This window comes from Anser anser (genome assembly GCF_964211835.1).
Source record: "Anser anser genome assembly, chromosome: 2".
In the NCBI taxonomy this organism is placed as follows: domain Eukaryota; kingdom Metazoa; phylum Chordata; class Aves; order Anseriformes; family Anatidae; genus Anser; species Anser anser.
Window position 1 is genome coordinate 103,768,408 of NC_139721.1, and position 13,816 is coordinate 103,782,223.

General features: G+C 39.1%; 2 protein-coding genes across 36 annotated transcripts in view; one reads left to right on the forward strand and one right to left on the reverse strand.

Moving 5' to 3' along the window:
* Positions 1 to 1,535: 1,535 nt before the first annotated feature.
* SEC61G (SEC61 translocon subunit gamma) lies at positions 1,536 to 3,786 on the forward strand (the record flags this gene model as incomplete). 2 transcript variants are annotated; one of them, XR_014578878.1, is made up of 4 exons in its annotated part: positions 1,577 to 1,696; positions 1,788 to 1,891; positions 2,671 to 2,773; positions 3,680 to 3,786. XR_014578878.1 is itself a non-coding variant. In XM_083822052.1 (3 exons), exons 2-3 carry the CDS (start codon positions 1,798 to 1,800, stop codon positions 2,775 to 2,777), a joined length of 201 nt encoding a protein of 66 aa, XP_083678178.1. In that variant the 5' UTR covers positions 1,536 to 1,573; positions 1,788 to 1,797. The 2 variants fall into 2 exon arrangements, 1 of the variants encoding a protein (XP_083678178.1); XM_083822052.1 differs by lacking the exons at positions 1,577 to 1,696; positions 3,680 to 3,786 and adding an exon at positions 1,536 to 1,573 and having other exon boundaries at positions 2,671 to 2,777.
* Positions 1,787 to 13,816, reverse strand: part of TPK1 (thiamin pyrophosphokinase 1) — a 327,683-nt gene continuing 315,653 nt past the window's right edge. For 33 of the 34 annotated variants that reach the window (XM_083822028.1, XM_083822049.1, XM_083822039.1 and 30 more), the window contains one exon: positions 1,787 to 5,390. Coding sequence is in view for 32 of the 34 variants with exons in the window: in XM_083822049.1 (XP_083678175.1) it covers positions 5,272 to 5,390 (119 nt within the window). In the remaining 2 variants the exon portion in view is untranslated. The remainder of the gene's footprint in view (positions 5,391 to 13,816) is intronic. The other variant, XR_014578877.1, reaches the window with a different exon arrangement.

A 13,816-nucleotide genomic window follows, 5' to 3' on the forward strand; every position in this document is an offset into this window, starting at 1 on the left:
AAGCAGGAATCTCCTCTGCTGTTAAAGTCTCTAGCATTATCTGTGACACTGAAGGAAAAAGAAACAGAACAAACCCAAAAAGGTCTGCACATGCTGACATCTCATTCAGAGCACTGGCAACCTGCTCTGCTCATGTGCTCACTGGGCCTGTCAGACCCTCATCTGCTGTCCTTATGAATCCTCCTCTCCCTCAGTAGTAACACTGCACATCTTGCAGACGGAAAACCAGCCTCAAAAACAAGGGAGGAACGATACGCATATTTGTTGTGGAGGCCTGACTCTGTGATCTTACCCTGCTGGTATGCCAATGGAAAATGTCCAGCTGAATTTGGCTACCAGAATTAGGGCCCCATCTGAGGCACAGTGCTACAGGAAAGCTGAATCAAAGCAAAAACCCATTCAAAGACAGGCCTTTGGAGAAAACTTAAAGAGGAACTCATAGCAATAATCTTCCAAAGAGAAAGCTTACTTTTGAAGGAGATAGCAAAACTGAGGGACCTACTCTGGGGGCAAAGACAAGGAAGGCTGCTGTCAATCCATTCAATATCCAACTACCCCTTTCTGTGGTGACATGGTACCTTATCTGTCATGAAGCTTGTCAGCAAAAAGTTAAGCCCTGAAATCATTTTGTATACGTTTAAACCCAAGAGTTAGTTGAGATCAGCTAAGCAATCACCTTATCTGGCAGCAGTCTTCCTGATTCTGGCTGCAAAAACCTGAGAGATGAATAATTAGTAAGCTTAGGTACTCAATCTACATATATACTACTGTGGCAGGCAGCTAGGTACTGAGTTCTAGATTTAAATTAATAATATTTAAACCAAATAATAATGAACACTATTATCTGTGTTCTTCATCTGCCACATGATCTGATTTGCCTACCAAAAAGCAGAAAGAAAGGACTCACTTTGGGCGGACAACCTTTTTTACCCTCCCACAGGGAAGACAAGCATTATACATCATGCCTGTCGAGCTCAACTGTAAAAAGCTTTTTTATTAAGCACCATGCTGCACATTCCTCTATACAAAAAAGCCACAGGAGTTGACGTTTTTAGTGTTGAACTCCTGTAGGGTGTGATGGCCACAAATCAATAGACGTCTGAATCACAGGCAAGATTTCCACGGTATTTATTTTTTCCCCTTCCTTTCTCTGAACAGTATTTGTTACAGGTGTAGTGGTACCACCTTCCCTTTACTTCACGCTACAAGGCTCTTAGATCCCTTAGGTGTCTAAAGTGGGTTGCAACCGGTGATGAAAAAACAGATGACAAAGGGGTATAGGATTTACATCTTTTTCCTTTCCTTTCCTTTCCTTTCCTTTCCTTTCCTTTCCTTTCCTTTCCTTTCCTTTCCTTTCCTTTCCTTTCCTTTCCTTTCCTTTCCTTTCCTTTCCTTTCCTTTCCTTTCCTTTCTCCTTTCCTTTCCTTTCCCTCTTTCCCCTTTCCTCGCCCCCCCCCACCCGCCGCCATTTTGTGCCCAGCCCCGCCGGGGAGGGGCGCGGCCTCCCGCCCGTCGCACCCGGTGACGTCACGCCGGCTGTATCGCGACGTGGCCTTCGCTGGCGGAGCAACCGGTAATGGCGGCGCGAGGGGCCTGAAGGGGCCTGGGGGGACCTGAGGGGACCGGGGGGCGGCGGGCAGTCTTTTAAAGGCCGGTTAGGCTGGGTTTCACGTTACCGGCAGCCCTCAGACATCTGGTATTAACTGCTCCTGGGGCTCCCTTCATTCAAACGGTCTTGCTTTCGCCATACGTGGCACCAGCTCTGCTAAATGTGTCTGTCTTTGCAGGTAGGTGACCATGGATCAGGTAATGCAGTTCGTGGAGCCCAGCCGGCAGTTTGTGAAGGACTCGATACGGCTGGTCAAAAGGTGCACTAAGCCTGACAGGAAAGGTAAAGCGGGACGCAGTGCTTATTTCCTCCTATACTTTAATGTGTCACATATGTGAGTGGTTTTGTTTAATTTGTTCTGAGTGCTCCTCAACTGATTTTTTTTTCTTCTGCGCCTTTCCATAAGGTATTATAGAGAGGGTATAACTATAAGGAACACGTCAGTGGTTGTTCATAGAGGTGGTAGTTAGGTTACTTTATTTGTGGTCACAGGATTAAGTTTACTGATGCTTTTTGAGATTGATCAGCAAGGGATTTCATGCGTTGTCAGATAGGCAGGGTTCTTAGAGGCTGCTGACCACCTTACTCCATTTCATGATTGACGTCTTAAAATAAACGAACATATCATTTACATACTGTACTGTTGTGGGGACTTAAGATGGTGTCTTTGTGTGACAAACATAATTGCAACTTTTCCATTTTTGATTATGTACTGAGGACTGTTGCCGGGGCCTGTAGAGGAATGAAAGAACAAAAGGGAATAAACACACCATGAGTTGTTATGGACTGTGGATCTATCCAATTCTACTTACTACTTTAAAAAAAAAAAAACAGATCAGTTCTATGCTTTGTGGGAAGCAGCATCATTTCTCTTAACAATCTCGTCTGTCTTCTGAAAAAATGTGCTTGTTTCTGAACTTTAATGCTGTTTGTTCTTGTACTGCTTACAGTGTTAACACAACCACTTTCTAAAGACAGCTCTCTCCTGGGGTCACTAGTGAACATCTCCTGTATGCCATATGCTAGGCTTCCTAGACTGAATTTTCTCTTTGTTTTTGCAGAGTTCCAGAAGATTGCAATGGCAACAGCGATAGGCTTTGCAATAATGGGATTTATTGGCTTCTTTGTCAAACTGATCCATATCCCAATCAACAACATTATTGTGTAAGTAAATATGAAATTTCAAATTGCAAAGTTTTGCATTCATTTTTACCTGATTGATTTTAAACAAAGAGTTAGAGAACCATTACAAGATCCATGTTGCTTTAGTATCTTGTGCATTTCACATTTTACTATAATATGACAGGTATTGGTAGGTAAACGTTCAAAGAGCTTGCTGAGGAAGTAGATCATTAATTTTGGGTTCAGATCTTAGCATACTGCAAAATATCAGATTCATAGTTCTTTAGTTTTTTTTCTAGTATCTGCTTCAAAAATGAATGTCACATATTTTTGATTTCTAGTTTTTTGGTGTATTTTAACCTGTAGAACAACTACCTTATTTGGATATTGCATACTCTTACTGCTTTCAGTTTATAATTTGTGAATCCAGAATAAATGAATCCAGAATAAATGCATGGAGGGAAAGATAAAGAAAACTGTGATTATTTTGGAAGATGGCAGTGCACTGAACAAAGTACTCTTTCATTTGCTAACTGCCAGAGATATGTTTGGAACTCTTGTTTTTTGTGTAATACCATAAAATACCTTTTGAGATGGATGTTGCAGCATGAAAAATTTTACCCTTAGATTTGATTGGCAGCTGTGGTACTTGCATACTAATGGCACCAGTTGAAACTTCTCAGATTCTTCAGAGCTGATGTCATCCCTTTTCTAACTGTGTTTTCTAACCTGTGTGGAACAGGTAAAATACTGTTCTGGGACTGTGAAACATAGCTAACTTAGGCCTCAAGAGTTGTCCTGTAAGCAAAGGCAAATGTTTGAAAATAGATAAGTTGTAATGGTAGTATCTTCCTAACAAGACAGTGTAGGGAGGCTAAATTAGACTTCAGATGAGATCACTTGAAGGTACTTTGTTAGTTGAAACTGATTATTCTGTTCTCTCAACAGAGGCGGCTGAATGCTCACGGTGAGGAACAAGACATTGTGACATTTGCTGCAAAGATTTCACAGCTTTGTAACTTGTTCAATATTAAATAGTTTTGGGTTTTCACACATTGTTGACATCTTACTTCTTTCAAAGTGTACACAATCATACTTACCTACAGTGCTTTTTAAAAAAAATAAAGCATTTCTTGTTACAGTTGAATGAACAATTCAAGTAGGAACAGAATAATTCAAGTAGGAAGGTACCTTGAGACACCCCTAGTCCAACCTCCTGCTTAAAGCTGGGTCAGCACTGCATTCTGACGAGGTTGCTCAGGGCTTTGTCTTGTTGCGTCTTGAAAAACTCCAAGGGTGGAAATTGTACAGCTTGTCTTCAGAAGCTGTCTGAATGCTTAATTTTTCTTTTAGTAGACACTATTGTTCAGCAAAAGTAGGCAGTTAGAAAACATCATTACTGTAACCTCTCAAGTGGTGACTCAAAAGTCTATCAGCTGGAATTGTCATTACTTTCTAGAATCACCATCATTACCCCTAATTCCTTTCTGCATTTGGAATTCCTATTAGGTTGTATTATGTACTTGACCAGAAAAAATCCCATTTAAAAAAAACAACAAACTTGCATTGCTGACACTGTGCTGATGGCAGAATTAAGGAAGCAAAACTTGGTTACTAGGATGTGCAGTCTGAGTTTAATTTAGTTTTCAGAGATATTAAGCAGTCTTTGAGACACTCAACCACAAAGGTGTTCAGACTGCTGGACAGGATGTATATCCTTACTGATTGGTTTTGGATACTGGTTCTGTCAGACGACTGCACATAGAATTGTAAAGGCCTCTGCATGTATTGACCAAGTGATTTCAGTTATTAAATGACTGAATACTCTGATTTAAAAACTAAACCTGCAGAAATTGGTAGATGCAATGCACTTCATATTGAGAGGAAGAAACATGTATTTCACTCCAAAAACCTTGCTGTAAATATTTGGTAATTGTAGAAGTTACAGTGCTATTTTGTGTTACAGATTTTAAAATCGGTTAATATTGTGAAATCCAATATTGGTATTGCAGCAAAACCAAAGCTGCTTCAGTGGACACACCTTACAAGTAGAAAGTTTCAACTATTACTCTTACTGAGTAATCTTCACCAGCAACTGTTTGTTAGAAATAGGGAAAGAAATATTTGAGATTAATTATGCTTCATGCTATCACTTTTTCATAATGAAGTTATACTACTTGCAAATGTTTACCATATTTTCTTTTGGCAATAGGGGGAAAATAGTTTAATATTGGGATAAAATACATTGTAAAAATATCCAAACTAGCAAATTAGCAGTTCTTTGCATCCACTTCTGTTCGCAGTAATATGCGGTGGCAGCATGTCTTCTGATCATGTAGTGAGGTACTGGAATGAAGTACTCAGTTGTTACTCATCTTGATTTGGTCGCTAGTGACTTTTATTTCAGGCCTGTTTTCCATTCAGTACATAAAATCAGTGTGTGCTTACTCCTTTAGGAACAGTTTTATTGTCTTGAATCAGAGAAATTTGAAATTTTGCTGAAATGTGAGTTGGATGAGAAAAGGCAGCTGTAGTTCATCTTATGTTTTGATAGCCATTGTCCACAGCAAAGGCTTGTCTGTCTCAATGGTCACAATCCCAGAGTTGTCGTAGGTATTAGAAGTACTGACGAGCGTTCCAAACTTCAGCACCTGGTTAGCTACAAAAAAATAAGAGGCTTAGTTGTACCCATGAAACAAAAGCATTTTTGCACATTTATTGTTGGAAAGATTGCTGGTCCCACAAAGACACAATCAGCTGAGTAAATCTAACGTAGATGAATAATATCTAAAATAGATGTTTATATTAAATATTAATTGTGGCGTAACGTTCTTCATGTCCCTGTTAGGGCGCCATTTGTGGCATAATGACCACACAGACACCAGGGTTCTTTAAGGATCAGTAACTTCTACTACTTTATTGAGGACATAGCTTCCACTTTTTTACTGAGGACATCCTCATGGCCTCATTGTTAAGAGTTTGATGTTATCACCAACCATGGGGCTTGTCGGCCCCCATGGCCATACTCCCACAATTAATTTAAAATATTAAATATTAATTATAAGCTTTGTATGAAACACCATCAGATGACTTGTGCAGCAAACTGATACTTAATCCCTAAATGATCATTTTGAGTTTACAGCAGATTATTACAAGAACACATAATTGAATGTTCCCCAGAATTTCACATCTGTAAATTTGTATTTCATTAGCTCAGCTCAAGTACAGTTCTAGAGAAGGTATTTCAAGTAAAATGTAGCAGAGGGTCTTACTGCAGTTCCAAACATGAGATTTGCTTTACCTCAGCAGCAAGCCTACCGTATTTCAAAATGTGAACGGTCCTAGAGCAGAGGCTGGCAGCTAGTATTATTTAACAACTTTGCTTTGCAGTAAGTGACTTACATGCCCTGTTACGACAGTAGTGAGGTAGGTGTCCATCTGCATTAGAAACCAAGTGGCATTACTCTATGACAAATAGCTAATGTCACTTCTAAGGGAGATTAACACTGCCAGCAATGCAGTTGTAGAAGTTTCAAACAATTGCTCTGTACTGTTTTAGCTGATGTTTTAAGGGTTGCATAGGCTTCCTACAAAGATAAAAACTGGCCCCCAAACAAAATAATACAATTTAACCTTTATTCTCCATTTCTTTGCTTTTGGAGAAAATGTGCTTGTGTTTTGCAAATATATGAACTTTTTGAACATGAATATATACCCCAAAGGCATGCTAAGGCTAGTCAGTTCTGTATTAGTTCTTGCTCATGTAAAGGTTCACAACAAGAACTCCAAAACTGTCCTTTCTTTTGGTCTGTAAAACAATCCAAACGATAGGTGCCAGGTGGTGATCAAGAAGCGTGCAAAGCAACTTAAGTTCTATTTTGGGATTTGTACAGGACGAAGATAAATTTTCCAATTGTGGATATGAACATGGGCTATAACAACTCCTGTGCAGCAATGCAGTAACACGAGGCATGCTGTGATGTCCGCCAGTTGCTGTAAGTGACACGGGGAGTTGACCCTGCCAGGATGTATGGCTTGAAAATGACGGACAGTCTGACAAAGGGCAGGGAACACAACATGGTTCAGTGTGTCTTGTGCCAAATCTGCACTTGCCTGTACTCGTTCCTGCTCCCACTCTAGTTACTGGCCTGAAATGCACTGAAGAAGTGGTTTCAGCTGCTAGACAAATGCGGTTGGAAGGAGAGAACAGCATCTGAGTTTCACTGCTGCTTTAAACTGAAGATTCCTGCCATTTGAGTATCTTGGGAGTATGGAGCATAGCTGCAATGCAGTGCAGAAGATCAGCAAGGAGAAAAAAAAAAAAAGAAGTGCTGTACTAGCTAATTATGTACTTAAAATTAAGCTGCTAGATTCTGTCAGGATGCTTTTGGACACGCATTGGCTCTAGGCAGGGCACTAGACAAATGGCAGGACAAATGAGTTCTGGTGTTTGCCTTCAGATGAGACAGCAGAGGCTGACGGGGCTGAGCCATGCTACAAGCTGATGCCCTGGACGAGGCTCCCAGAGAAGCTGGATTTCACCCTTCACAGATAAGCAGGTCGTTTAATGAAGATGAGCTCACACATGGGCAGGGTTCCCCATGGAAAAATATTGCCAAAACACTACTGTTCTAAGGACTGAATTTAATACTGACTGGAAATATCCATAACTTGGTATTTAGTTTAAAATATTTGTTGACACAGGAAAAAAAACAAACATTTGTGGTTGCTGCATAGTGAAGCTTGAAGGGAAGGAAATCCCCAAACTGTGTGGAGACACACAGTTATTCTTACTCTTCTTTTGTATAAACCCACTCATTTAGTGTCATTTATTGCTTCTTGCTCAAGACTATCAGAATAATTCTTCCTGTTACAGCTTTGCATATGAAATAACAGCTTTGTAAAAGGCAAGAATTAAGAACATGGCAGCTTAATGAAACAAAATCTAAAGCAGTATTTCCTCAGGCATAAAACGAAGTGAAAATCCTGCTTTTTTAATAAAAAGTTCTTCCCCACTAGATGGAGCTTTTTATCTTTACCAGATTTTCTTCTGCACAAGAATCACAATTTGAAATGCTGAAGTGAAAAATGCAAAGACTATAAACAATGCTGTTGATTCACATTGCTCAAATGGACTAATTCCAATCACTTGGTTTCACAACCAGCCAACATCTCAACTAACATAATTAAAAATGCATGCTTTCCTTTCAATAAATGAACAGTAATTAATGTGAAAAACTAGGTTTAAACCAGTAAAGGAAATAACAAGATGTACATACCTACTGCTTCTAGGAAAACTTCCTACTGTGCCATGCATTATGATATGAAGTTTACAAGGTCAAAGAAGTGAGAAGTTCTATCAGTTCATACCTGAGCCATTCCTTTTTTTATTTTTTTAATAGCTTTTGGTCCGACTTGTTAAGTCCTAGCAAGAGCTTATGCCTTGGGAAAAACCTATTACCAAAAAAACATTCTTGCTGTTGAGGTTATTTTTCTCAAATGCCTTCCAAAGAAAACAACCTTTTCAATGTCTAATAATTAGTATTTATAGTTTTGATGGGTATCAGAAATTATTTTAATAATAGATTTCAGATTGTGATTTATTTTTTATTTTTAATCTCAAACTGGAAAATACCTGGGATGTTTAGAATCCTCTAAATAAAATACATTTTATTTTGGATCATTGAAAATGTTCTTTTAGACAAAGAATGGTATTTTTTTTTAATGAGAAATTTCGACTGCTGATTTCAATGAAAATAATAAGAATGTTTCAGCAAAAACAACAAATTCCCCCCCCCATCTTCCAGCAGCATAAGACACTTTTTCCCCTGAAATTCTGCTTAGTGCTTTGGTTCCAATTGAACTGGTTACTGATAATAAAGTGTTTGTGAGAAAAATACTCGACCCAGCTCTTCCAGTATAGCTGTACTGTTTTTCATCGCTCTCCATCCATAAAGTTAGCATGTCTTAGTGGCACTGAGTCTAGGTGGCTGTGCCTCCAAGAAAAGCAGCGGGGATTACATGAGTACATAACTAAGTAATAGTTCTGAAATCTGACAGCTCTGGAGTTTAGAACTAAAAACAAATGCTATTCCTGCCTTCTTGGGGAAAAAAAAAAAAAGTTTAGAACGAGGATACAAGTTTCTATGGTGTACTCCATGTTCTTACAGTATCAAAAGATTCTTATTTCTGATGGATTGCAATGTATCACTAATTCAGACCTACATATGGTCTATGGTCATGGGCAGGGCTTATTTTGATGTGGAAGTGAAGGAAGGTTTTTCTAGCCGCTACTATTATATATAGCAGGTGGTTGAATCTGTCAGGGCTTGAAAATGTTAGAAATAATTTAAAGAAGAAATATGAAGGCTCATAGATGAGCTTCCCAAAGGAGCATAATCACAAAGATCATATTTCTTAGACGTCCCTTTTGCTGACCAAATTATATGATAAAGGAGGAGGCTTCATTAATCCTGACAGTGCCCACTTCCTCTATTTTATACTATTTTATAGCTAGTCTTTTGATACTTATTTTTTTTTTAATACACGATACTGACGATGCAATGTGGAAAATGTTAATCTCAGATGAAAGACTGTGAAAGCTGAAAAAAATCTCACAGTTGCCAGAACATCTGGAAATGTGAAACAAATGTACTCTGTAAGTAATCAAGTTGTATATATATGTGTGTGTGTGTATAGAGATATATTTATATACATCTGTGTATGTATATAACAGACATATATATAAATACATTTATATATATATAAAACAAACAAATCTCAAAACTAGAAATACATTTATAAAACTCTTACCATGATTGTATCTCTACCATGGTGGGAGTTTTACTTTTTAGTTGTCAGTGCTGAAATGAGACCTAAGCTCACTGCTAGCTGATGTGTCCACTGCTGCACTGCATGCTTTCAGCCTGGAAACTGAGCAAATACCATGGACTCTAATTACAGCTAGGTTTGGCCTTGCAGTGTTAGGTGCTGCAAAAACACTAACTCTCAATATCAGGTTACTCCTCAATAACCGTATTCATGATCTAGTAGACTTGTAAACATTATTTGTATGACTTCATTGTATCATTTAAGACACTTCCAGAAAACAAACAAACAAAACAAAGCAAACAAAATATTAAGGATGAATACACATCTTACAAGCTGCACTGGAGCATGACTTGAGGGAGGCATACACAGAGAAAAAATTTTTTCTTACACATACCATATGTGGCAAAAGCAAATCATGTCATTAATTTGAAAGGCTTAATTGAATGAGCAGGCCCTCTGGTTATTCCTACATCTGTACCAAAAACACATTTGGCTCTGGACAGCCAATGGGCACCTAATGGGCATGTTTAGAGAGGAACTTATGAGAGCTCAGTCTTCCTGTCAGTCATGCCTGATGTTTTTCTCCAAAGACATTTAGGCAAATGGAAGCCTTTTGGAAACCCCTGGAATGCAGTCTGACATAATAATGCAGGCATATCATAAAGGTCCCCACTTCATAGAATTTCAGCAAAATTCAGGGTCCTACTGCTGTGACCAAAAAGTGTTTGACAGCAAAACACCCTCACAAGAAGTCTAACACACACAGATACTGTGATATCTACACTACGCTTCCTTTTCTCAACCGTATGTCTCAATTACTTTCTGAAATATGTAAAGTCACACCTTGCTGATTTTCATCACTGAAAATAAAAATAGGTACAGGAATACAAGCAGATTGCCACTCCTGGCATGGATGTTTGGAATATCAAAATAATTAAATATTAATTAAAAGCCTTATTATAATGAATGTAATCCTTTTCCCCCTAGGCAAACGCTGCATCAAAATGATAGAAAATTAAGATCAATAAGCTGAAACACAACTTAAAGTGAAATATTGAATTACCATTTGGTATCCTATTATAGTTTATCTGGAGAGGATTTCCCTGAAGTTCTGTGTTAGGAGCAAAAATCTGCATTTAAATGGGATGCATTAGTAATGCATGAGCTAGTGCTTTGCAGGTCACCATGTGTCTGTGGAACAGCAGCATTAATTTTGCTGTTTATAAATAAATAAATAAATAGCTTATAGCTTTTTATAGCTGGTTTTCCTTTCATTCCTCCTAGTTTTACACGTGATTAGACTGACTTCACTGGAATTAATCTTGGTTTACACCGATATATACAAAGGAAAAATTGGGTCCTTGATCTCTGTGCAGTGTGAACTGCAGAACTGGAAGTTGCAAATAGCAGTAATTTACAATAAAACATGAACTATTTTCAACACTAACACAACACAGAAGTGCCACGAAGGCTGGCCAAGTCTACTGGGAGGGGACAGGGCCAGGCTGAGTTTTGTGTAAGTGGAGATTGCATTCGGCAATTTTTATAACTGCTGTAACTTCTGGTAACTGTTTCTGTTGCACAGAACAATGGTTTTGTAATCTCACCAGATCCATAGAGTGAGCTCACAAAAGCACAACGGCTGGCTGGCCCACAAATACCCAATTCCCCAGGTTCAGGTACTGGCAAAGAATCCCAGCCAGGGGCTCCAGAGCACAGGCTGCCTCGCTGCGTGTCAGTGGGAATGCAGGAGATGACAACAAAAGCACTTACTGTCAAGCCTTAACTATTTCATTTGAAAAGAGAAAATATGTTAACAGAATTACATGTTCTACCCTGGATAGAAACCACCCATGCTGGGTGAGCCTTCAGAAATGCAAATGGTTGTCAGAAGTTTTCACATTTCCTTCCAGCAGACTTTTCCAGCTTTGTAATCATGGTGGTACTGTAAGAATAGCTAGAACTCCTACTGTCACATCACCTGCTTGGGAGCAATTTAAAATGATAAGCTGATAAAAATTAAGGTGAGGAATAAAGTGCTTCCATACTAATGTTGCTGCTGCAACTACTGCTTCCCCAAAATTGACAGGAATGGTCGATAGCTGCAGGAAGTTTCCATGCCTATTATCAGCATTTTAGCACTACTAAGGAGATGTGTTCCGGTCTTTGGTTAAAATCAGACTTTAGACTCTTTAACATAATTACAGTGGCCTAGAAAGTCCGACATGGAAACTGTATAAACTATTTTCAATAGTGTCTTTCCTGTCTCGTCATAATAAATCTGTACCGATCCTACAGCAGTAAAAGTGATTTACCAAAGATGTAAGTATAAAGAGAGTCAGGGAACAAGCCGGTCCAGAGGATTATTTTGCTAAGCTAAAGGCAAAGCCAGGCTTAGGAAGTAATGTAAAAAATTTAGTTTAGCCAGTAAGAATCAGAATGTTTACTTCATTTTTGATGCTTTCCAGTAAGTTTGTATAATGTCTGTCAAACTACTTAGAGCTCTGAGGGGCTGTACAAGTGACAGGTACTATTATTAATAGCGTTCGAGCAGTGAAGAAACAGCTGAAGAAATAAAATGCAGCTTCAGTTTGACAGTCACTACTGTAGAGATCTTGCATATAATCTAGACAAAATAACTTGTTGCTATTTTGGTCCTTCTCTACTTTGTGTTGTAAGATAAAGAACGCTGCTCTTCTGAGAAAAAGGGGCAAGAGTAATGTTGAGATGCACCAGCTAATGAGTTGTCTCAGTTCTAAACTTCTCCATAAGACATTCCATAGACACATGGTGCTATTACCCTGCCGTGCTTTACAGATGTCACTTAGTCACACAAAGCTCGGGATGGGTACAACGATCTGGTACAACACTAATCAATGAGATTAGCTAAAAACAATGGTGATCTGTCTTGGCACTTAGATCTGAAGCTCTGGTTTGACATGACTGCAAAGAGCCTAAAAATGCTTGCTGTTTTGAATGCAGTTATGCTGCCAAGTTGATATGATGCATCTAATAGTGAAGTCTACTGCATTTGCTACAGGAAGGTAACCACACAATTCTAGCAGATGACTATATGAAATGCTGTAGCAGTGAAATTCCCTCTGTATTCCTCATGATCTTGCTGTTGGAGACAGGGCTGAGAGACAGGGGAGGAAGAAGGAGAAGCAATCTCTTCCTGACCTGATGCTCAGGGCTGGTAAACAGTAGACTGTGTCTGAGAGCTTAGGCTTCAGAACAACTTGACTCCAGAAAAGCTTTTCAACATACCAGATCCTGATCCTGATCAACATCTTGCCTCTAGCTCCAGTCATTTTCCAGCACTTCACAATAACATGAAAAAAAAACCACACCATCTCACAGAGACCAATCTATCCTTCAATGGGTTTAAGTGTGGTATTAGTTAATCAGAACACATAAATTATTTTTCTCTTCTGTTCTTCAGAACCCTTATAAATCCAGCCACATTTATTTATAAATTAAGAAGAACAGGCAGGTAGAGAGGATTTTAAAGCACATGCATAATATAGTCAATCAGCTTCTGTATGGTACTGTTGTTCCCACTCTCTGTAAAAACATTTGTGCAGATAGAGTGATTATTTCTGTAACATCCAAACTGGGCCTGTGGCTGAAGTGTGGGTATATGGATTTGGTCAGTAAATATTTACACAGCTTGGGTTAAATGGGGATCTTGCTCAAACACTCCACAGAGGAGAACAACAGCAGTGCCATAACACTGCACAATGGTTTCAGCCAGTCAACCTCCTCTACTGCCTACCACTGCATAGGAAGAGTTCCCAAAGTCAAGTCTGCCATCAAATTTGGCACAACTCTGCTTCCTTTCTCCATGGTGTGGATGCAATTTGCCTAAGAGAGTTGATCTAAAGCCAGTCCCTAGCCAGCCCTGAAAAATGAATTTAAGCAGGCTAGCTTCTCATCCTTATCACCGCTGCCAGTGCTAGCTCAGATCAATATCCAGAGTCCTGTTCTCATGCACAAGTTGCTCTGTCACTGGGCTGCAGTGCCAAAATTAAATTAAATTAAATTTGACAATACTCTGTAAAGGCTCCATTCTTCCACCAGCTTCTGCAGCATTTTGGAGGGGCAGGAAGCAGAGCAGCCCAACAGTAGCTGGCTGGAACCAGTACTCCTGGTAAAACACAGGTGGCAATGCTACAATATGAAGGTCAAAGTAAATCTTTTGAACTCTGGGAGGGGTTCAACATACTGCAGATTTAACCCCTTTCTCCAGTTCCA